General features: G+C 36.3%; 1 protein-coding gene across 3 annotated transcripts in view; it reads right to left on the minus strand.

The window, feature by feature from the left end:
• Positions 1-4179: 4179 nt before the first annotated feature.
• The window catches only part of LOC149803593 (ras-GEF domain-containing family member 1B-like), a 189056-nt gene continuing 166559 nt past the window's right edge, over positions 4180-26676 (minus strand). For all 3 annotated transcript variants that reach the window (XM_089953336.1, XM_089953337.1, XM_089953338.1), the window contains 8 exons: positions 25573-25611; positions 24257-24352; positions 23306-23373; positions 22834-22861; positions 20605-20661; positions 17911-17977; positions 14823-14895; positions 4180-12468 (listed from right to left, as the gene is read on the minus strand). In XM_089953336.1, coding sequence (XP_089809462.1) covers positions 12450-12468; positions 14823-14895; positions 17911-17977; positions 20605-20661; positions 22834-22861; positions 23306-23373; positions 24257-24352; positions 25573-25611 — 447 coding nt within the window. In that variant the 3' untranslated portion in view covers positions 4180-12449. The remainder of the gene's footprint in view (positions 12469-14822; positions 14896-17910; positions 17978-20604; positions 20662-22833; positions 22862-23305; positions 23374-24256; positions 24353-25572; positions 25612-26676) is intronic.

Here is a 26676-nt window from a genome sequence, read left to right on the forward strand (position 1 = left end):
TGATTATGAACTGGATTTATATGGGTCAACTCCACATAAAGTACGTGTGATTTGAGCAGCGAAGGACGTTTCTTGACTCATCTGCATTTGTGTTTCTGTTCTCTCATTCAATGTTTGGAATCATAATCTTGGGAAAATATTAACTCAAAAAGACGCTATGGAATAAATGTTCATGTCATTTTGAGTGTAGCAAGGAGGATGTTACTGCACCTGGAATGTAGTCGAAATTACAGTACAATTTCGAAATGTGTAATCAAGCTTTAGAACCCATTACATAGCTCATGTTCTTCGGATTTGCAGGACGAGGAAAGTACAATTTGAAGAAATTCAATATGAAAAAATGTAAGTATATTTTTGCCAGTCTTATTACCAACTAAAGAAGACATGTTTATGCCTGGTCACTTGCAGTGCCTTGTCGAGGCATAGGACGATTGGGAGACTACCGAGCTCCCGTGCCATCGCCTCCTTGACTGTTTTCTCCTCAGACATCAAAATATCTCTTGTAATGCAGTTTTTGTTTTGTCACGCGGTGGATTAATGATCGTTGCCGTTCTGTCGACATATATTTGATATGGTTAGCCTATGGACCTATCCCTTTCTAGCGTGCAAATGGTGTAGGGTACACCTTTTCATCATAATCAAACAAGCATATTGTTTGCTTCAAATAACGCCGCAAGCACGTCTCAATACGGTAACAAGCTCGACCCATCCCGATCCCACCACCACGAGCTAGGTGTGAAATAAGCCCGGAACACGACTACTGTGATTTATAACCCAAGCAACTTCATTGACAACGATCGTATAGTGCCTGGCATTTCCAGATTGACATTTACAATTGTTTTGAATAACCGCACAAAACCTCAGGATAATGCCAACTGTACCATCGTGAGACCCCTGGACTGCGCCGTCGTCAAGAAGACAAGTGTTAGGCTCGAAGGAAACGAATTGATTAGCCACTATTGTCAATTCTAATGTTTGGGGGTGTATACAATGATCTTTGGCTCACGGAAAAGATGACCAACGCAGTCTACAAGAACATACAGAAAGCGGACATTGTCGCTACCTCTACCTAGTCCGACGCGTCTGTCGCTGACGCCTTTGGAAACCTATTCTTTGTGCCGCACGACTTCATAAAGAACTATTAGTGAGGCTTTTCAGACCGCTTCACCTCTGAGCTGACGTTTAACAGCTACAGTGGGCTGATTCACAGCAGTAACGATCATACGTGTTAATCAGCCAGTGGTATCTCGTTGGGATTACATTCTGCAAACAGCGCAGAGCTTACATCCATTGTCAAGCACTACTTGGGAAAGGTGGCTATATTGTACACCTGATTATTGCACCATCACAGAGTAATATTAAACAATCGCGACACCACATGAAACATTAACCTAAATTCGCCAGCGAGAGATTGCATGCTTAATGGGTGGCTCCACTGAATTTTCCTGAAATATGGCAGTGGTCTCACACATGGTCGTTTCTTGTCGCATGTGGCTGTCATTACAAACCTTTCATTCATCCTCACTCAATGCCCTTCCAGTGGGATTTCATGGAACACCTCTGATTGTTGACGCATAAAGCTCTTGATAAAAGTGGCAACCTCATTATCATGGGTATAACACTTGCTTCATGAATACTTCATCACTGCAAACAACCATATAGCAGACACTACATAGAACCTGGTTAGTGATTATCTGTGTGCTGCTTTTATCTTAATTATGAAGAGCTTCAAAGTCCGCATAGTATCGAACACATCTGGCGTTTGTGGTTTGGTAAGGCTAGGATGGCACTTGCATCGCCTGTGGATTTTATCTTGTATCACAGTACCTGGTGTGGGTCTTCAAACAGGTCACTTCTGGGTGAAGACGTGGAGGCAGTGGAGACAGACATGTTTCTTTTTATTTTTTTATTGTTATGCTGTACCATGTGGTTTATTTTCTTTATCTATATACTGCAGCTCTTTTCTACTATCCCTGCAACCGCTTCACCTTCACCACATGCCGCGTTGGCAATCAGTAATAGACTGATAGCCTGTGGTTTGACTTCCTACTACAATGTAGTGAATAGAGACCTTGTTTTTTTTTTTACCAAAGACATTAACTGCGATAGTTTTGTTGTGGCACTCAAACTTGGCAATAACACTAATCTTGACAGGAAAGGCAATGCCTGTAAAAACAACCTTTACCAGGTGCTCACAGTATTTCCTGAGCAGGTCAACATTGCTTGCTGATTCAAAACAGCGATTATCTATGTTTTGAGGTCGTGTTCAATCTGTTGAGTAGGGCAGTTGCCGTAGACTGCCAATCCAGCGTGGAATTAAAACAGGCCTCTGCAACTGGGTTAATGTTCAGCCTGGCTGATAGGTCTGACATTCCAGGCCAGCCATCTATATATCTTTCTGGCAGTGGTGATCCATGAGGAACTGCAAATAGTGCTTGAAGATATTCAGTTACCATCCTCTAGTATTAACCATCCCAAATATCGACAAAGCTGAAAGATCGTTGTGGTAGTGGCCATACACCTGTTTTGTGATGCCATCTGTGGCAATCCATTTTTCAGTGTCTGGCAGGCTCAGGCTTGTCATGTTCATTTGGTAGACCCCCATCTTATGATGGTCGCCACATATGGCAGACATAGTGTGAAAAAAACTATTCTCTCCGAGTCTTTTACCACTGTCCGAAAAAACCTTCGGCTTTTCAAATCTCTATGCTGTCAGCCTTCGAGAATTCTGTTAAGAATGGCGTCAGTTAGCTTGATCTGCTACACACCAACAGCTGTGTTTGCCACCCTCTTGCCACAGTAGGGTATTGGAACTGCTCCCTAACCCCAAATAAATAGCAAAGAACATATGCTACATCTGAGTCATGTTTATATACTTAGGTATACTCTTTACTTATTGTCGAATTAATTGGTGATCTACCCATTGTGTACCCATTAGCCTTTTGTCATGTTAAATAAATTCCAATTTGTAATATTTTCTTACTAACAATGTTGCAAGTATCACTCCACTCTTTATGCAAGTCATAAATGGGACCAGCTATTTCCCTGCACCTTTCTGGTTGACCTAGGCTGCTTCAATTTTTACAGATCTCATTTAACCTTTGACTTGCAAGGCTCCCATTTCATCATCTCCGCTAGCCAAAGTTCTGATATGTTGTCCTATCTACACCTTGGTGGACTGAACCAATATTTCAGTGCTTCAGGTCTATGAATTTCATTTGATGCAGTTGGATTGCCTTTGCATTCAATCAAAATAAAGTTGTTCAAATTAGAAAACTTTTGTACATCGTCAAGACAAGGGGAGCACACGACTATAATGGACTCATAAATAAGCACTTTTACACTGTCGGTCAGTGTTCGCACAAATACATCCTTTCCCTCAAATGCATCTGTAATGGTTTCTCTGGTACATAGTTAGACCTTCAACGTTAAACTTACTAGATATCCTTTTGAAGTCGATTTTCTCCACCATTTTCATCCATATGTACAATACACAGATGTTACATGTTGGGTGGTTGGCATTACATACTAAGAAGGCAACTCATGTCAAATGACAGCACTCGGAATGGCTCCAGCCCCCAAGTGGTGAGGTTAATATCAAACCCTAATTAAGGGGCAGGTAAATAAAGAAAATCTAGAATGTTGCATCTACTATTTATTATCTATAATAAAAAAATAGTTTGACCAGCTCATATGGCCAACAACTCATCCTTTATGGTTGAATTTATGACTACTTCCATAGAAAACAACAGCTTTATTGTTGCAGACTAGAAAACATAAGACTACTTCCATAGAAAACACGAGCTTTATTGTGTGATTTGGATTATTAACGTAGCTTTTAACAATTTTTCAGTCATATCACTACGATGTCTGCAGTGTGGCAGTTTATAGTTATGTCTAGCACTGGGGCATCATGCCGCAGACATGTAGCATGATGTCCCACCCAGTCACATTATCCTGACACCAGGCCGACCAGTCCTAACACTAACTCTTAATGCTGAGCGCCAAGCGAGGCAGCTGTTAGTACCATTTTTGTAAGTTTGGTAAGACTCAGTCAGGGTTCGAACCCACGCCCTCCCGCATCCGAGGCGGACACTCTAATCACTAGGCCACCGGAGCGGTTCAGCTTTCTTGTTGCAGACTAGAAAATTTATGACTACTTCCATAGAAAACAACAGCTTTATTGTTGCAGACTAGAAAATTTATTGTTCCAAATGACGAGAAAATGGATAAATGGATTACATGAAATGTGAGATGAATGGAACACATAATATTAAATGAAAGGACAATAAAACAGAATAGGATGAACTGCTTGGCTGTAATTCATATCAGGTACTGACAAAAGTTGAATTCTTCCAATAAGCCAACAATGAATATTCAGATACTTGTGACTGTATCCCAAGCAGTCCTGCTGATGTTATCTACAAAGTGATACTTTCCCTGTGAGGATGCAGTTTAAAAATGGAAAGTAGTTTTACACCCCCCCACAAAAAAAACTGAGGAAAGGTGAGCGATTTGTTCATATAATTATAGCCACTGCCTCTCTTGCATCCCACCCCACCTCTGTGGTGGAGACAGGTCTTTTGTTAAAAAAAAAATTGCACATTTCTTGAGAAAATAGTACGACTACAATGATTAGTTACATAACATTTGAAGATCATAATATGTTAATAGTTTCATAGCAAACAATGAAAACTGCAGGAGTAGTTGAATTCATAAAACTTGGTCCAACATCGCATCCATATGGAAGTAGAAGGTAAAAACTCTTATATAAATAATGGGAGTAAAATGATCTCTCAATATCCAAATCTTTAGAAAATGCTCATAATATGTACCAAATTTCAAAGCAGTCCATAATAAAAATGACAAATTGCATTAAATTTTCTTACACTGCATTCAGCTGCTGGACAAAATGGGCAAGAATCCTAAAAACAATGTTGAGAGCATGGTGCTTTCTTAATACATGTACATGCATCTTCAGACGATGACTATAACATGTACAAAGTTTCATTGTGGTTGATTAACAAAAGGCCCAAGTGGGCCTGAGATCACTTACCCTCCTGATATCTGCTTAATAAACAAATGCAAGATCAATTGGCCAAGAAATCTGGGCCAGTGGGATGCTTTCTGATGTCTTCCAATGCTGCTGATTCCATAGGTTATTAATGTGTTTCAAGGTTTCTTTTCTTTTTGTATCTTAACCCATTTGTGCATCGGCATCATGTGTCCAGTAATAAAATGCCAGAGTTGTCAAAGTTGGTAAAATTCTATTCAGTAGCTTGGTGAAATAAAATTGCATAGTTTTCTACTTTTCGTAATATCTGATTGCACAGTAGTATAATTTGAATAAATCTGCCAATGTTCAAGGTAGCCCACTTCTTATTTTTTTCAGCAGTAATTAAAGGTTTTTCTAGTTTTAGTAACAGCGGACATATTTGATGGCATTTTGGCATTATCTGTATAAAATTGAAAGTTTTTGATGCCACAATGCCTTTTATCAGTGGTTTATGAGCAGTTGTAAGCTTGTTAAAATTCAGTAATGGTGGCCATATTGCATGGTAAAATGGAATCGGAATGCTCTCAATACCAGAATGCCTTCCGTAACATTTTGTCGATTTTTCTTGAGCAGTTTTTCATCAGAAGTTAGTTAAACACTTTTCCATTTTTAGAAGTGGTGGCCAAATTTGATGGTGGGTCTGCATCATTTCTCAAACTTAGAAAGAACTGTATGCAAAATTCTTATCAGCAGCTTTTTTTTGAAGTGATTTAAAACTTATTCTATTTTTAGTAAGGGTGGTGATATTTGATAGTGGACTGGTATAATTTGTATAAAATTTAATGGCATCTATGCCAGGATGCTTGTCATTTTTGAGAAGATGCTTTCAAGGTTTCTCTAATTTTAATACCAATGGCCACAGTTGATGGTAGATAAGTATCAAAGGTCTCTATGCCGGGATGCTTTCTGTCATGTCTGATCAAATTTTATTCAACTGTTTTGGAAAAGGGATTTTTTAAAATATTTATTTTACTAATGATGACCATATTTGAGATAGGATCAGCATTGTTTTTGCAAAATTTATTGATCTTCATGTTTGGACGCTTATATCAAATGTAATCAAATTCTGTGCAGTAGTTTCTGAACCAGTTTTATACTTTTATTAATGGCAGCCATATTTGACACTCGATCAGCATCATTCATAAAAGAGTGATAGAAGCCAGGATGCTCTGTAAGAACTTTAGATAAAATTAGTGATTTTTGAAAAGATCAGAGTTTTACATGCTTGGTAATGGCAGCCATATTTGATGATGGATTGGCATCATTTACATAAATTTGTTGTCATTCTGGGATTAATGCAATTGCTCAGCATAAGATAGACTTTATATTGCAGCCAGTATTTTTGAGAACGTAAAGGCTTTTTATTTTTAGTAACAACGGCCATTTTTGGTGCCTGATCAGCATTATTTGGATAAATGACAAAATGTTCACTGCCAAATTTGTCAAATTTGGTATTTTTTTAAGTCTAAAAGAACGAATGTTGATAGATGCATGATGGGTGATGCATGGTGCACTAACCATCCAGGACTATATCATAAGCTAACCTGGTCTTATGGGCTAAGTTCACAACATTCTGTCATATACTATACCAGCTCGGAAAGATAATGAGCAATACTGTTAGCACACAAGTTCCTCAAATGCACTTGCACTCAATTGATTAAAAGAATTTCCAGGAATTCAAAAACAATACTATTTCTTCTTTTTTAATTCATGAGTGTATTGAAAACATCTCTGATATTCATCAGTAGCTAAATTTTCAAATAACCCACTGTGGCAGACACACTGGATGTAAGATCAGCACCATTTTCATTGAGAACAAACTGGAACATAATTAGAAGACATTTGGTGAAAACCCCATGTTGATATGACCATCCATTCAGGAGGATTAGTGACAACATTTTCAATATGTTCATTGTAAAGCCATATTTTTGGTCAGATTGGTGCAATTTTCATTCAGAACCAATTAGATATCATGATTAGACTTCTGGTGAAAACCCAAAGTTGATATACCTTGCCACTGAATATGGTTGCCCTAGTGGCCATACTGGAATTTAGATCAGCATAAATTTCATTTTTGGTCCAATTAGACATCATAAGAAGTCTTCTGGTGAGAATGTAAAATTAATATGACTTTCCATCCAAGAAGATAAGCAATAACAAGATTTTCAAGATGGCTGCCATGGTGGCCATACTGAGTAACATATCAGCACCATTTTCATTTATGAACCAAGTACACATCATACAAAGTCTTTTAGTGAAAATCCCATGTTGATATGACCATCCATTCAAGTGGAGTTGCAATAACAAAACATTAAAGATCGTTGCCACATTGAAACCACATTCATTTTGGACCAACTCAAGATCATAAAAAGTCTCCAGGTGAAAACTCAATGCCAATATTTCTGTTCAGGAGAAGAAGCAATAACATGATTTTCAAGGCAGCTTCAAATGTTGTTATCCAGCTGCAAATCAAAAAGGGCAGCAACTCTAACAACCAAAGTCACTTGATGGGACTGATGCTAAACAGAATTTTCCAGGAATTCAAAAAAAGATTCTTTCATCTTTTTAACTGCTGAGTGTTTAAATCATCTCGTATATTCTTCAGCAATAACAAGATTTTCAAATTATCTGCTGTGGCAGTAAATGTTGGCTGTCAGATTGGCACCATTTTCATCTGGGGCTAACAATACAAAGTCTTCTTGTTGAACTCTCACATTTCTAAGACATTCTGCTTTGGAGTAGTTTCTGTAAGATAGCTACCATGGAGGCCATATTTGTTGTTAGACTGACATTATTTGTTTCAAAGTAAAAAGGGCAACCGCTCTTATAAAATCTGAGGCAGATAAACATATGAAGGGGCATCCATAAGCAACAATTTAAAGATTTTAGTATATATTGTTTGACATTTTTAAGTAAGAGAAATGGAGTCCATGACACAGACATATATATTTAAGAAATCATTAGTTCATACACAATGTAGAACTCACAGATTATAGTTCATATGTAATGACAGGACAAGCTTGAAGGAGACTGTCCCAAAGTGTCAGCTTCAATTTTATTTTCTGAAAAGTTATCCAAATTTTGCTTGGTTTCAAGAACATGGTTAAGGGGAGGGGAGGAGAACAAGCAACCATATAGAATTGATCTTTCATCATCAAATTCACACTATTGCAAAATGTAATGTGTACAAAGCCTGTGGGAAAAAAATCAGAAACAAGATTGCACAAATATTCTGTTCCCCATTACTTCCCTGAGATCATAACTTCTACAATACAGTGATTCTAGGCACTGTGTGTGTGTGTAATCTGAACACATTCTACATGAAAGTAAAATTTTATGTGAGAAATGTGTCCAGAGATACCACTCTTTAAGCACTGATTCCTAAAAGGAAATAATAGAGGCTATATTTACAAAAGATATCTAAATTCATCATCCAAACACAAAGTATCACCTAGAGTCACTATGAAACAATGAGCTAGTCCTTTTTGGAAGATGTCTCCTATCAGGTAAAATGAATTTATGAAAGCAAAATTTCTTTCTCCATCAAGGATAGGTAGCAACTTTGATCAAGGATAGGTAGTGACTTCCGTCAAAGATAGGTAGTGACTAATTAGCCATTAGCTGAACTAATAAGAGGCTCAAGTGTGATACTTTCATTCACCTGCATAGTTGACAAATGTCAGTTTGTGAATATGAACTTGCACATAGTTGCAACATTATTATTAATGTTGATGTCATTTATATTTTACAGCACAGAAAGGCCAAGTCATTTATACAACCAAAATTATCTTCTGGCTCTCTCTCTCTGCCCCTGGGGACAAGGCCCTGGCTCTCTCTTTCTCTCTACCCCTGGGGACAAGGCTCTGATTGATAATTTAGAAATTGTTTAAACCCCCACCCTTGAAGTAAATGCATTTACTCAGCATTACATGGGGAGTTAATACATGCAGTTAGCATCAATTTCCAAGTCAGTCCTTATCCTACTGACCACCACGTGTGGAGTCATGTCTTTGAAACCACTAAAATGTCCACACAAGGGAGCTGTGGTGGCTCAGTGGGTAATGTGTTAGACTTGTAACCAAAAGGTTATGGGTTTGATTCCCAACCACCTAATCAGCATAAACTGACTATTGAATTTCTCAAGAGTTTTATTATTGTTGTTGTTGTTGTTGTGGGGTTTAACGCCATATTTCAGCACACGATAGGCTTTGCATGGCGACCAGTATTAATGGTGGAGGAAGAACCAGGGAAAACCCTGAGAAGAACCACTGACCCATGAGAAACTACCGGCAAGCTTTCTCACATACCCATGTTAGCCAAATCCTAGACTTGAACCCACGCAGAGGTGAGATGGCAGTGATCCGTAACGGACCACTCGGCCACTCGGGGCCCCCCAAGAGTTTTATTAAGGTCATGGGTTTCTTTGCTGGTAGTAATTCAATTTGGAAAAATTCATGATGAAAGTATACAGGGTTATTTATTTTATACAAAAACCTAAAATAAAACATACATTTAATTAATTTGTGAGAAATGGCATTCAACATTTGAAATAACAAGTCTGATCAATACCTGATCAAAGATATGGCATCTAGTGTTCACAAGCTCAGCCAGTCAGATGAAATATTACTTCATACATATCAGTAGATGTCGCTCACAATCATACTGTTCCAAGACCTGGTGATATAAACTATCCTACCAGGTTTAACTGAAATCTGATCATAAATGAAGTTTCTAGTGTTAACAAACTAGGGTTGATGGACAGATGGATGACAGTTGACAGATAATCGATGACACATAAAAGATGCATGGCTATACCATCAGCTCACCTATAACCAACCGAGCTAAAACGATGAGAAAGGAGATGAATGCCATATTTGCCAATCCATTCAAAGTTGCTTTGAGAGAGTGGATCCAAATTCTACACACAGATTCAGACTCATCAGTGTTTCATTAAAATTGCTATATTTCCACATTAAATAAGTATAATTCTGGGCACAAGATTAAAAGTGATTTAATAAGATGTGTAAATATAATTAAAAATGTAACAATATAGCACCAATTTCAAGACAAGAAAGATACCAAGCTGCATGAAGTCAGTCAACACAACATTTACTGAATGTCTTACAAAGATATTTTGTTTCACATGATGACACCAATCTCAAGAACTGAATGTTAATATTAAGAAATTCAAACCTGAACAGCTTTGGCAAGATAACAAATTTAACATTACATTGGTCTTTCCATAGGAACAATGTAAATTCAAACTATGTTACAAAATTACAATACTCTAAAATGTTCATTGGCACCAGAGAAAATTCTTGATACACTGTCTTAAAGTTCAAGATAAATGTTCAAAAAGAGAACTAAATTTTGCACAAAAAAATATCAAAGAAATTATTAGCAGAGCCTTAATACATAATGCTTGGCACCTAATATACCAGATATATCTAGTTATAATTCAAGTCCAACAGCAAACAACATAGACCCTGACCAACCAATGCATAATGCACCAGATGATCTGGGTCTATGTTGTTTGTATTACTGATTACTACTAATAAACACATAGACCCAGATGGACTGAACTTATCGGCAAGTATATACAGTACTGTTTTGCTTTTAAATCAAAATTTCATTTGCATGCAACACTCCATGAATCAAATGAAGTGTATATAAGTATTCAAAGTACAATTTTACTTGCAAAGTGAAAATTCACAGAGAAAGCTATGTAAATTGCATTTAACTATAAATCAAAACATTTTAGCAAGCATACAGTTTTCATGAACTTAGTAAGCAAATCGTTGTTAAAATTCATGCTCAAAAAAGTTTTATTACAAGAACTATAACTTAGATGGACAATAGTAGTCACCGTTTCTAAGCAACATGTAACTTTAGGAATATAATACCAAGAAGTTTAGTTTTGTTGGTTCTAACAGCAGTTTTAACATTATTGGCCAGATCATACCAAAGAAACTGAAGCTCAAGGGTTACACCAAGGCTGCCAAACTGGGCTGGTCTGGATGGGTATCAAAGCAATGATATTGGATTACAAGTTGGACACTTTAGTAACTGAGTTACTGGGCTCCTAATACTAACAAGCGAGAGGATGGATGGCCTGCTGATGATGTTTTACAGGACAATTTGGATTAATGTTTTAAATATGGATTAATGTTTGTCGACAGTTATATCTTAACACTCCTCATTATCAGTCCGAACTGCACTATATGCTTGCTTAAAGGTCAGGTCCAACTGCAAGCAACACAGACCCTGATTGGTCATTTCATATTGCACAAGTCATTATCTGTATTGTTTGTCCCACTGACTATTCCCAAGAAACTGCAACTCAGATCTGGATCATTGCAGTTTGCAGTTGGACTAAAGGAAAGAAATAGATTAAGTCTGATAATCTATAACGACTGAATAAAATGGCACTTCATGTCATCTGTGTTACATAGCAGCACACCATTTTTCGTTGGACAAAACCTCATAAAAAATTATACTTTTATCATCTGGTGATTTGTTAAAATTCAAAGTGACTAAAATATTGTGATCTACAGTCTTTGTAAAGTGTTGAGAGTTTATAAATTATGCATGATCTGCAAAGCATATTTTCTATTTTGAATATGTGGGTCACTATCAAGGTATGCATTTTAAGTTTATTCCTTGACAAATGGTCACTAAATATTTTTCCCAGTTTGTAAATAGTCTACTTTCATACAAAGAAGAAGCTAAAGATAGTGAAAGACATATACAGACCATTTAGAAAAAGTATAGGTCAAAAAACTCAGCCAAGTGCAACCTAGTTTTATTTGCTTATTTACATCATACAGTATGGCTTTAAAAATCTCTTATCTACCCCATGCACTGGAGAAAGTTGCACATGCCTGTTTTAAATAATTACTATCTTTACAACATTGGACAAAAAGGCATTGGTTTTATTCATCACAGAATTTTTAATTCCTTTTATATATTATGATATGAAGTTTCATATATATGTACATACAATTAGTTGAATCTTTACATAAATTACATGTCAAATTATACATAAAATAAAAGACCCCCATGTTGAATGCATATCATTTATTGTCAGTACTCCCATGCTCTGGCATACACATGACTGATCCATGAACTACAGATATCAAGTTGCGCATTTAGCTTCCAAGTCTGACAGACCACATGCCTGATCGTGACTAGCTGCAACCAAAATCAACTGATCTATCTTCAGTGTAGTACTCAATTCGTTCTATTGAATCCTGTCTTGTCCATGTTTCCTATTTCACAAAGTCCATATTGTTCCACTTGAATGTCCATTGACCCTTATAAAGAAGGTTACCAGTGGCCTACTTGCAGAAGCTGATGTGTAACTGCCCCTTTTCACAAACTTTTAAAATCCCTGTCATAAACCAGCCTCTGCCCTGTTGAGAAAGGTAATCAGAAATTAGAAAATAACTATCTTGTGGCTTTGAGTGTTTGATACTCAGTACATTTTTTATGGCACAAAATAACTCGAATAAACACAAATTCAGGACACCTAGTGAAAAGCCTGGTTTATCAACCAATAAACACTTCAACTTTGTGTATGCATCAGATCATTCTTGTATATTCATTATTTGACAAGAGTAACATGAACAACACCTTGCTCACCCCATTAATTAATAGCCCTCTTGATAACCAATGTTTTGGTGCAGAAATCTTTTCTTTCAGAGTGACCTTGACTTTTGCTCTTTTGACCCTGAAATCAATAGGCTTCTTTCTGATTCTAAGTGCAAGCAATCCACAAGGCTTTGATTAGGTCAGTGATTAAGAACAAATGTTATTTTAGAGAAACCATTTTTTTCTTTCAGTCAGTGATCTTGACCTTTGAACGTTTAAAGCCAAATTCAATAGCTTTCCTACACAGATTTAGTTATTAATGATTTCCCTTTGTCTCTTTTGCATGGTGAAAAACTTCAGATTAGCCTCCTGTCTGTCATAATCTACATCAGTGTGTGCGTCTATTATTTATTTAACCTCGCATGCTCTTGGGACATTTTCCAGGTCTTTGTCTCACAGCTCAACCCACTACAGTACTTACTAACTGTAATTAATCTGTGCCAGCATGCATCAGGAATTTAGCAGCTAAAATATATTTCCATGTTTGAACTGAGTTTCAGATATAATGGGGGTTTTGCAAGACGTAAAATTCAAATTTATGATTCAAATTTGTTTTGGGGTTTCAGTTTACTGGGGGGAAAAATGATGATATTAAGGGAGGAAAAATTCAGGACAAAATATATTCAGTCTTGTGGGATTCAGGTATACTGAACAATTTAGAAGAGTTTCACTTTATATTCTTGAGAAACTCCAGCATAGCAAATTTGGTAACAAAAATATTTTCTCCAGACAATTCAAATCTTGTCAAGATACTTGCAACATTAATTTCTCTGTTTTAGTTTTAACCTTGAACCTAATTTCAGCGATAGAAAATGAATGAACATACCTCAGAAAAAGGCAAGAAATACCCACATGCTAAGTTTGGTTAAAACTATGTTGTTGTTGTTGTAGGGTTTAACGCCATTTTTCAGCACACGGTAGGCTATACATGGCAGCCAGTATTAATGGTGGAGGAAGAACCTGGGAAATCCCCCGAAAGAACCACCGACCCTCGAGAAGCTACTGGCAAGCTTTCTCATGTACCCACATTGGCCGAATCTGAGACTTGAACCCACGCAGACAGAGGTGAGATGGCAGTGATCCATAACGGAGTGCGCTTTACACCACCTGCCTACTCGGGGCCCCCCGGTTAAAGCTATAAAGGGCCATCCATTTAGAATGTATGCCATGTTTTTTTAATATTTTTTAACCCAAATGCATGTGCTTGCATATGGGGTGTGTCTACTGATATTGTACATATGCATAGGAAAAAAAAAAGGGGGGGGGGTCAATATTATTATCTTTGATTGTTTCTGCGTGGATTAAATATAGGCTGTTCTATTGAATTGGGGAGGAGGTCCATCAGGTGTATGTACATGGGGGTGGGTGGGTGAAAAAGTATGCATGTGTATAGGGAGGGGTCAAGATTTAGCAGATTTTTGTGTATGTACTAAATGGATGGTCCCTAATTACAATTTTTCAAGACAGATAGTTATTTAAGTGGCATCATTCAAGTTATTCTATAATAAACCCAAGAAATGGGCTTCAAAAAAATGAATTCATGCTTGTACATGTTATGCTCAAAAGCGAACACAGCCAAAATTGTGAGTTAAGACCTTTCATCTTAAAATCAACATCAGAGTGCTGGCTTTTAACTAATTCATTGGAATGTAACTAAACAGAAAGTCTGGCAAAAAGATTTTCAAGATGGTCACTGTGGTGGATATAATGGATGTCAGATAAGCACCATATTCACTTAGGACCAACAAGTCACCATAAGATGTCTATTTCAATTTGACTACCCACTAAGCAATGTTTAAACCTGCCACCTGCCCATAGGCCTGAAAGGTGGTTAAAATCATGTTGGCTCAGTAAGCTTAGGTTTGTGGACCACTAAATTCTTCTGTATGAAAATGTCATGTTTAATTTTTGGGTGTCTTCACTTGTTTCATCCAACATATTTATACACAAGACCTAGACAAGAGATGTCTTCAACGTCAAATTAACTTTGGACAACAGGTGCTCTTACAGCATGTATCACATGCTGCCAAGACCAAGATCGGCTGGCAACCTATTAGAATTTTGATATATCTTGGTGTTCATGAATTGGACACTTTCTTCTTCAGACAAGACTTACTTCAAGTGTTTGTGCCTTTCCCTGTCATAACTGGTCTCTGGATTTTCACACTCAAACGTGGCAAGTGATAAAGCTAGAAGAGAAAATTGACTTACATTAAAACATTATTTGAGAAGTTTTCTCCGTAACACTATGAAGAAAATGAAACAAACTGTATCAGATCATTACATTTTATTTTTGGCTCAATGAAATTATTATGTAACAAATAAACTGTCAATGAGGAATAAAGCATTATAAACGTTTAAAATGTAAATTCTCTAATATATGACAAATAATGTCTGATTGTAATTGCAAATTTTCCTTGCTGACTCTTACATGATACAAATAGTTCTGTAATGATGGACAATTCACAAGTTCAATGTAGATATTGTCATTTGGACATTCATTTGGTGAAATGAAGTGGGTGGTGGGGGTGTTAACCAATTGCAATTATGTAATAACTGTCTATTGTACAGCTTGCCGTTTCATCAATGTAAAAATCCCTGCCCATGCCAGCTGTATCTTCCTCCTATTCTAGAAAGGTCTTTAACCCTGTCTCACATGTCTATATGCAAAAGCATCGCCTCATTCTTTCTAGAACCTTGACTAATGAAAGATACCACAGCTGGAAGGGAGGAAGGCATCTGACAATCACAGATAAGTACCACATAATTAACATTAGCTCACCCCCAATGCATTTAAATATCAGTAATACATTGACCGGTGACTATTATTTAGCTAAATTTGTCAGTGAAGAGGGAGGTTATGGATGTCAAATGGAACATAATTACTATCAGGGGAAGCAACTACTACTGCTATCCCAACAGGGCATAAATGTGGACTCTGTCCATGTGATTAAATAATTCACAAGTGAGCAGAAATGAGAGAGGAATGCCCCAATCCCTGACTCTGTACCTACTGGTAATTCAGAAAGTGTTGAGTGGTAACTGATATATGCACACAGATGCTCATTAGCCATTGACTGATAGCCTATGCCAGGTGAATGAAAACCCACTTTTGCTGACTGGTACCTCATACCTGGTGAGGCTTGACCAGTGACCAGTGTTCAGTGACTGGTGTCTGGTATTGTGACTGGTCACTTGAATCTAATGGCAACCTTGATCTGTGGAAGAACTCTCCCCAGAACAAAGACAGCAAGAATTTTGCATAGTCATCTTGGGGTTGCATCAGCTGCTTCAAACCAGAATTCTGAGTACTTGGAGGATGTTGACCTTCCCCTAAAGGGGGGTGGGGGTGTCAAATCACTCTATGATTGGGCATTGCAATGCATCCAGTCTTTTCTCAGGCTTGGGAAAGTGCTGTTCCTCCCTCCAGTAGTCAGGGAGCTTTGAGCATTCAATCCCAGCTTTGAGAAGATAGCCCTAAAAAAGTGCCACTGCTTTCTTCAAGAAAGATGCATTCTCTTAATTGAGGAGGAGGATGCTTCTCCATCTTTTATTTGGGAGAGTGCACTCGATCTCAGAAAGTCCATTCTGATATCCTCAGGATTCACAGAGAGAGGAGGAAAAACACACTGCCATTCTTATATGGAAGCCTCAGATATTGTTGGACCAAAAACAACAATGTTTGTATATGAAAGACATGTGGTATGGGTGTCCCAAGGTAAATGTTGTGCCCACATTTACTAATACAATGTTTGTATATGAAAGACATGTGGTATGGGTGTCCCAAGGTAAATGTTGTGCCCACATTTACTAATACAATGTTTGTATATGAAAGACATGTGGTATGGGTGTCCCAAGGTAAATGTTGTGCCCACATTTAATAATACAATGTTTGTATATGAAAGACATGTGGTATGGGTGTCCCAAGGTTAATTTTGTGCCCACATTTACTAATACAATGTTTGTATATGAAAGACATGTGGTAGGGGTGTCCCAAGGTAAATTTTGTGCCCACGTTTACTGATACAATGTTTGTATACGAAAGACATATGGTATGGGTGTCTCATGGTAAATTTTGTGCCCACATTTACTAATACAATGTTTGTATATGAAAGACATGTGGTATGGGTGCCCCAAGGTAAATTTTGTGCCCACATTAACTAATACAATGTTTGTATATGAAAGACATGTGGTAGGGGTGTCCCAAGGTAAAGTTTGTGCCCATATTTACTAATACAATGTGACATTTTAAAGCATATTTAATAACAATAATGGCTGCATTAGTCACATTGTCTTTACTATTTACCTGTGAGTGACAACCTCATAATTAATACTAAAACAGAGGTAAAGAAAACATCATACGTGAATTAAACTTGTTCCACAATCAGTAAAGATCAAATAGCAGAATCTGTAATTTTTACTAATGTGATAAGGAGATTAATCAGGCATTAACAATAAACAAAAGAAATGAACTGAAACACATACCCCTGTACAAAATGAAAGCACTCATATGGGAAAACATATGTATGGATAATATTCAAGTGGATTTTGATGACCCAACAGAAATTTTAATTTTCAATCAAGTTAATTCCTGAACCGAAGAGGGGCAGACAGGGTTGGGGGATGGTTGTGACCAAAAACATTGAAAATTTTCACTCAAAACTATCAAAAGAACTTTGATAACAGGTTGAGATAATGTTTGCTAGTCAAGAGGAATATGAAGTCTTGAACACCAATAAACTATGTCTACTGTTTTTTTTCTTCCCTCAAGCAAGAATTTTCCAGTTGACAAAATGACATCTAGAAAAGAATGAAGATACAATATTGTGCATAGGCTTAAGATGTCAAGTCAAACTGGGTTGATGCATTTTCTGGAATGGGATGGTATATATAGCGCAGATGAAGGTTTCTTTTGTTCTTGAAAAGGTAAGCTACACAATAGTGGCAGGTAAATATTACTTATATTAAAGTAAGAACTACAGATTAGAGCTCTATTACTACGATAAAAAGTGACACATATGGCTGACATGCATATTCCTATTTGTGACCATCAAATCTTCAACTTTTATATGGATGATTAAGTTGTAAGAATTCTCTCACGATATTGTCAATACTGACCTTTATAAAAGAAGTGACAGGTCTGATTACATCATCCTCAATTTAAATGTGGTCAACAATTATTCAATATTTAGGCTCAGACTTACTTGTCTCAGAGAATACTGGTGCTGTTAAAATATAATGTAGTACATCTGGACATTTTGGAAATGGGCACTGCAATGAAAAACATAGGACCTTTTACATGCACCTACCATATATACTCACTTATAAGTTGAGTCCAACTGCAAACTACACAGACCCAGATCTGCCATCACATAATGTGTCAACAGATGGGTTTGTGCAGCTTAGTTAGGAGTAATCCATAGAATAAACAAAACAGACCCTGATCTGCAGGTGCGTCATGGTATGGCAGATCAGGAGCTTAGTTGTTTGTAGTTTAAGTCTTTTTATAAGTGAGTAAATATGGTGACAACTTTTACAGATGAAGGATGCTAAAGAAAATGAGTAAATTTCGATGTTTTGGTAATTTTATTTAAAATGATATAATCTCAGGCATGTTTCATGAAAAAAATTAAGGGGTGATGATTTAACGTTTAGAAATCAATATTCACAAAATCAACGTTCAACAGGGGTGAAACAATTCATGAATATAATGATGCATCTATACTTTTGTTGTACCAATACACATATCGATACAAGAGGTGAAAAAGCGACACAAAAAGATACTTACCATATAGAAGTTATATTAATCTTCATCTATCGTTATTGATTATTAGTCATTTGCCTTGTTATTCTTCAAACTGAGAATTCACCTCAAAAGGCTTTTGCAGACACAGACGATCAATTTTTGTTAGAAAAAATGAAAGACTTGATAACACTTACTCTCCTTCTACAAACTAACACAAAGTGATGTAGTTCATAATACTGACCCTCATTCACCCTCACTACCAATTTCATGCTAATTATTTCATCCCATCAGCCTGTTCAGCATAAAGGTGACATTACAAATATGCTCCACATGTATAATTAAGTACTTATTCATCTTTTATTACATGCATTTATGGGAAATTTTGTTGTTGATTTGTATCTTGTCTATTTTGGTCAAATTTGAAAGCTGTACTATTTGTGTCACAGTGAAATATGTTACACTGAATTCTCATTGGTGGTTAATGTTTGTTGTGGTCCATGGTAAATAATAACCACCAAACAGAACTTAATGTAGCTTATTTGCTGCATGACAAACAGGATGTATTGGTAAAGCAAGAGAGAAACATAGTGTAAAAGTAATCACTAATTGTTTTGTAAAGTACTTGAACAGTGTGTGTGAGTGCGTGTGTGATTTAGATTTTTAACGTAGCTTTTGAAAAAAATCAGTCATACTGCTACAATGTCTGCAGTGTGGCAGTTCATAGTGATGTCTAACAATGAGGCATCATGCTGCAGACATGTAGCATGATATCCCACTCAGTCACATTATCCTGACACCAGGCCGACCAGTCCTAACACTAACCTCTTAATGCTGAGCACCCAGCAAGGCAGCTGTTAGTACTATTTTTATAAGTCTTTGGTATGACTGGAGTAGTCAATATTTACTTGAATAGATTTGCAAAATGTGTGTGAATTTGTGCACTTGGAGAACAGTGATGCATGAGAACACATACAAATTAATTGAAAGTTGTGTATATGAAAATGTACTCAGTGCAGTATACAATTTTTAAGTGCTTTTTGCGACGTCTGTTTTTCAGGTAGGCAACTATTTATACATCTCAGTTCTTCAGTTGACATGAATAGTTGTTAAACTAAATTTGATTGGTACACTGTGCCCTGGAACAAGCATCATGTCACAGTTTCAATCTTCCATCATGAAAGTTCCAAAAATGTGTGTTTAAAATATGGGCTACCCAGTAAATCCAGAATGGCTGATTCCCAGTGGGGTCTATCTTCAAAATGTTTAAAGTTAAGAAGTTTATTGGATTAATGGAGCTGGCAAAGTGTAAATGAAGTTACCAGTGAGTGATTTTGAGCCCAAAAAATGCTGTTAAATAGATGTCTGATGTACATAATGAATGGACAAAAATAGACAGCATGCTCATCAATCGCCACTTCAGCAAATATAGAAAATGGAGCATATCAACCCAAATAAAACTAAAGACAATTTAAAAGTAGACTGCAATTCTAGCAATGTGGGATCAAGTGCTACAATACTAAATATCCCTATTGACTTAAAATAAACTGAATGAATGAAAAAATATATGTAGTAAAGATTTTTATTTGATCAAATTAGATCTGTCTGGTGGCTAAAATGAGTCATGTATATGATCGAATGGAGACATCTTAAATGGCCTAAAATGTTGAATACAAATCAATGACAACTAACAGGTAGTGTGTTTTTATTTTCTTGTCATGGATGGGAATGACAACAAATAGATGCTAAGTACATGTCCGTAACCTGCATAATGGAAATACAACCACTAAATCAGATAAGAGTGCACCACCTATCAATGACAGACGTTTAAACATTGAAAGAGCATCAAGTTCATATGTGTATTGATAATGTATCATGTCTTAGGCTGTGTATAATGAATTGTATCGATACATGGCATAGGTGTATCATTTCACCCCTAATATTCACCCATTAAAAAACAGTAGTTTAGTCTTAGAATTAGGAAATGGGATCTTTTTTCTACATATTAACACCAAACAAGAAACAGAAACTGATGTGAAATAAAAACTATGTCAAAATTATCGCAGTTTTTAATCAATGGTTATTATTCAAATATCATTTGATTTTGCTACAGATAGATCTGTGATACATGCTTATGAAATTTCATTATAATTACCTCCACTTGTTGCCATGTGACAAAATCTGATATGTGTCTTGCAAGCTGCCAAAATTTCTGAAAGCAGGATACTTAAAATATTTAAAAACAAACAAATGGAACCCAATTAATAAAAGCATTATACGACTTTTAAAGTTAATTATGATCAAGGACAGCATACACAGATAAATATTACTAATTGTCATGTATCTCACAATGTAATAAAAACCTGTATTATAATGTTATGAAGTCCATTGTTAAAATGGAAAGGGACTGCATGTGGAGATTGTCATGTTTACCCCGACCCAGAGTAGCCCAGTTTGAAACATGTATAATCAAGGTAATTCTGACGGGTCATTGTTTGATGTCGAACATTGCCGAAGGATAGCACTAGTCCGTTACGTAAGCTTCTTGTGGCTAGAATCGAAGGACCGGACATCGGAGTTGCGAAGTCACAGACAGCCAATTATCACCTAGGTGTCGAAATGTTTCCAAGATCAAAAGAAATTGCCTGAAGAAGTGGGAGTGTCCTAACTTCTTTCCCCTGCAAACAGACAGACAGGTTGAACTGGCCGCTAAGACGATTGGACAGGGGCACAGCACCACCCAATCAGAATCGAGATGGGGGGAGACCTTGATTTGGGTAGAATGATATCCCTGCGTTTTCCGGCAAAAGTTAGTTCGCTGAGAGAAATTACCCAGAGAAGAGGTTAGCGTAACTCCGAATAGCCATTCGTTATTGGCGGGAAAATCTTAGAGCGGGAAATTCTAAGTACAGAAAGCTTCAAAAGGTCAGTAGATTTTTGTTCGGTCTTTGTGGAATGCGACTGCATTTTAATTGTAGGTCGTATGTATACTTTATTAGTACTAGAATCGTAGTACGAAGAATTACTTTGTTTTGTTAATATGTTTGCATATTTTGAAGAAATGAGTTGATATTTGTAAAGAATTATATAGCTTGCCAGCTGTCGTAAGAGTTAATATTGTAATTTACTATGTGGGTATTTTATAGTAGACTAACACATATGTTCATATGATTATAGATTTTGCCATTGTTGAATATTTGTAATGTACAGACATGCGTCTGATTTTGTCAGATTGTAGTACGATGAGGTTAAATATATATGTGTATATACTGACGTGACGCAATGTATTGATGTCTGTATAACAATTCGCTGATACTGTGTTATTACGCCATTGTTTACCCTGCAAGAAGTGTGTGGGAATTTCGATGTGTATGCATGCGTGGCCGAAACAGTGACAGCTATCTGATGGTTAATTGTCGTTATAGTGTGAGGTGAGGTTCGATAAAACATTTGTTAATGCCTTGTGGTTTTTCACAGGAAGCTTTGAGGGACAGACCAGTTAAAGTTTGGTCCCGTTGTCTCGGATAGAGAGACGGAGGAAAGGAGAAGAAGGACAAGTTGAAGTCTGGGAGCGAATTGGAGGAGGAGATAATAGAGAGGGAAAGGAGAAGAAAGGAGAAGTTGAAGTCTGGAGCGAAGCTGGAGGAGATAGTAGAGAGGAAACAGAGACAAAGAAGGAGTTAGAGGAACGGAAAGAAGGAAGAATCAGCGGGAAGAAATAGACGAGTAGATGCAAGGACAGGGGGAAAATCGAACTCACACTGTAAATCACGGGATGAATTAGGCTGTCACTTGGTTGAGGGAAAGACGAGTGATTGGAAGTTATCGTTTTTAAATTATCACATTTATTAAATTGTTATTGATTGAATTTCATCTTCGTATTCTTTATAATTTAACCGTCGGCATTGCTGACTGGGGGCTCAGAGCTGTAAATCTACATCATCACTAATTTAACTTTCTAACCTAACGAGCCAGGGTGGAACTTTCAATTTAATTTAATTAAATTATATTGGGAGAACCCCACCCCAATACGACAGAACATCACAGAGATTTATGATAATACCCTGACAGTCATCTTGTTCATGCCATTGAGAACTTGCTACTGGGAATCAAAATGATAAATGTCTATTTTATTTGTACAAAAATCTGATGATACTAAATTTGCCTTGCAACTTTATGAAGTTTTTGGAAGCCATATTTAACAATTATCTTATTTCCTGTTCTATGTTCTTTTCTTCAAACAGTTATTAAAATTTCCAAAATTAAGGATAATAATCATGCCTATTTTTTTCAAATATGGTGAATGATAAATGTATCTATACATGCTAAATTATAATCACATTCATTTTCCTTTGCAAGCTGCTTAGAGAATACTGGGACTTACCTCAAAGTTGATATGACCATTTTGTAACCTGCAAATAAATAAAATAATTTTCCTCAGGATAAAACAATATCAAAAGAAAATGGATGCCACCACAAATATGATGCAACTGAAGGGTAAAGTTCCAAGCCAAACAAGGGGCACACACACAGACACACACACACACTATCAAAGAAAAAAGCAAAAATCGAACCTGACCTAAATCTTTTCATGAAAAGCAGCATACCAAATTAAGTTCAAATCCTAATCAAGTTACCAGATGGAATCAAAATTTTTGAATGACTGGATTTAACAGGTAGAATGGACACGTGTAGTATAGCCAGTTACTGGTAGCAGCCATTTTGGCTAATTAAAGTATAATGGACATAAATAAACCACAAAATATGAGCAAGCCCATGTATGTAAAACAAACATCTCTTTTTAAAAGAAATACTTAATTCTAAATTAGCTATGACAATATATGTAGTTGACATACCTATCTGCAGAACCTTCATTCAGGAAGTAGATGTCCTTGACAAACAGACTAAAGAACGGAATGACTATCTGAAAGAAGAAAGAGTACTTTTAGTTTTCTTCAACATGTCAAAATAATATTAAGGACAACAAATACTACAACATAGATGACATGCATTTCAATAGTTTATATATAATGGGAAAACTGTACATGACCTAGATACAGGACAGATTGCACAAAACTGTTGATTACAGGAACACTAGACAAAACTGTACATGACACGAAAACAAATATTTTACACTTTCTTCTTGCTTGCCTATTAGCTTGTGTTGTATCATACATATGATAATAAAATTGATTTATATACCCTTTGATAAAATTTCATAAAATCACAGTCACTAATTTCAAATTGGGTAATAGAATATCTATGAAAATACAATTTTTTTTATTGTCTCTTTCAAGATTCCAATAATTAGATGGACAATTAATTCCAATGATTGTCTTTATGTTTTATGTTATATGTAGTGTTAACTGAAACACATTATCCAAGAAATGGCCTAACCCTTGCACATAGTGATTAAAATTTTTAAATGAGTGAGTGAGTGGGTGGGCAAGTGGGTGGGTGAGAGAAAATTACATTCTGAAAGACCTGACTTTATTTCAGATTAGTAACAAAAAGTGTTTATTCCAATTTGAGTACAATTTACTCTTTGTTATTTTTTACAATTGTCATGAACCTGAGAAATTTACAATATTAAGCTAATCTTGACAGAAAATTAACAAATGTTTTCGTGTTATGATGAACCTTGGAATCTATACAGATGTGCTGGTGTTCTTATAAGGAGAGAAGCCACCAAGTTGTGCTGTTGATAACAGTAGATTAGACAGACCAGTTCTGTGGTTAATTTCGCAACAGAGCATCTCAACATTATATCCAAGTAATCAATGTAAGATAAACACTAACTCACATACCTTTTCCCTGCTGTCACTTCCTTCTTGTGACCGCCACATAGCAGCTTTAAGACTGGACCTGTAACTGCCAAAGTTGTTAGCTGGATTCATCTGGTGCTGTACAAAGAGAGATGAATCATGTTAAAGATATGCCATCATGACGAGTCCGTCTCAGTAAGGCAGTTGATTTTTTCCCCGTAAGATTGACCAATTTTCAGCAAGGTGTAACAAATTATCAATGTCTGCTATTGTTAAGTTGGAAAATGTAATTAAAAGTTTGATGCATCGATGAAAAACATTATGGTGAACTGAAAGTTTGTCAAGTACGCATAGACTTTATTTACCACTAGTAAGTTGCACAAACTCTAGTTCCAAACCCTATGCAGCTCAATGGCTTGTCGCTATCTCTCAACTTGACATAATTCTTGGAAATTCTTTTCCATTTCACATGACAATGGCAATTACATCTCTCTTCACAAGTCATACTCAAACTGGCATGTGATGTCCAATAAATGTAATTGTGTCCTTTCCAGCTTTTATTCACAAGAATCTGAATACTCCTTTTTATTCTTCTGTGTTGATTATTAACACTTCTCTAGAAGCTTATTTTCCCTTTCATCTTAAACATGCATTGCTTTCTGGATGCCATTTGAAAAAATTCTATAATAAACAATTTGACCATGCAGACATTTAGCATGAACAAATAGGTGCAGTTTAAATCATCTAGGGTGCTGCTATAAAGTTAGCCTGGTTCCCTGGCTAATTTCACTAATTCTAAGATGAAACCCAGACCCAAATAAAACAAGGATGAACCAATTATCTGGATTTTTTGGCAACAATCATTTTCCCATACTTTTTACTAGTGTGCCAAAAGTTCGTATTTTGAGGACATTTTTCGTAAGACTTATGGCAAAATCATAAGAGTTGGCAGGTCTGATATTAGCAGCACTGAACAACTGCCACTAAACAAAACCCCCATATTATTTGGGATAACATGGTGTTCTCTTTTTAAAGCTTTTAATTGGAGCCATAAAAGCAAACTTGTGTTATATGGGTGACCTTCACCATGAGATATGCCAACAAAGCTTTGTCCTGATGGTGTATAAATGCACTAAAGTTTATAAAATGTGAAGCCACAATTCTTGAAACACTGACTAAACTGAACTGAATAATTACACAAGAATATAACTTAAGCCATCCTGTGCTACACTTCTACCCCATATGTCTATCAAGGTAGTACTTTCATTTTATTAGCAGCAGGGGCTGTAAGAAGGCCTTGCCTGGTGCAGTTAAAAAGTCTTTCACGCCAGACAACACTAAGTTTACATGAAACTCACCTCCAAAATATCCAGCTTGTCTGTATTGACTTTGCTCCACTGAAGAAAAAAAAAGAACCACCTTAATTAAAGATAAGAACTGTGTTTATGAGTAGACATCAGGAAAAGTGTAGCATAACAATGTCTAAAGCAGGATATCCTTTACAATTAGACATGGTAAGGAATGATGAAATATATCTGCATAGAAGATTATAGTATCCACAAAATATAAACTTAGAAAAACTAAATTTTATCTTTCATCTCTGAATAGATTTGTATTAATTGCCTTATAAATAATTTAAGAATACTCTTATTTGCTAATGCAGTCTTATTTAAGAAACTTTTACTCAAGAAACTTTTCTACTGAAAGGATGCTGCTATGAGTGATTGAGAAAATAGTTGATTTGTATCAAGTGCTACCAGGTCTAACATTGACTTCACCTACTAACATTTAAAGAGCACAGTGACAACAGTTCTGGAGGGTAAAGACTGGTTTAGTGTTGTAGGTTTAATGCCATTTCTTAGCACATGATAGGCACACATGGCAGCCAGTATATTTGGCAGAGGTAGAACCTTAGAAATCTACCAACCCATTGGAAGCTGGAGGCAAGCTTTCTCATATATCCTATTTGGCTGAGTGGTTACTTGAACACAATATCGAGGGGATGTTGTTGTCAGCAGCATTTAGTAAAATTGCTTATGATAACAATTGTTTTTGAATTGAACATCATAGTGTTTACTATCAAACTGCATAAAGCTTTTGCAACATTATTATTGTGTCGACATAAAGTCTGATACTTTAAGCAACAATGAAAACATTATCTTCCAGTTAAATGATAATGAGATCAACGTAAATACTTCTAGCTGAAGATTGCAGGTGTGAGCACTAATTGCTTTACTCTTGTGATAACCATCACTGACAGACACTTCACTTTGTGTAGCATAGTATTAAATTTACCCATAATATTTTCAAATTATTATAATCCAAATAAATGTAGTATTATGTAATGAATACCATCATGAAACAGATAAATACAGTAAATAACAGTTACACAATTCTCAATGGGAATAGTGGCATGAAAATGAAAATATAGTTTTTATATTATTTTTGTGGACTGCAAACAT

Source organism: Sinohyriopsis cumingii, chromosome 3, assembly GCF_028554795.1.
Source record: "Sinohyriopsis cumingii isolate HCF-2022 chromosome 3, ASM2855479v2, whole genome shotgun sequence".
NCBI lineage: Eukaryota > Metazoa > Mollusca > Bivalvia > Unionida > Unionidae > Sinohyriopsis > Sinohyriopsis cumingii.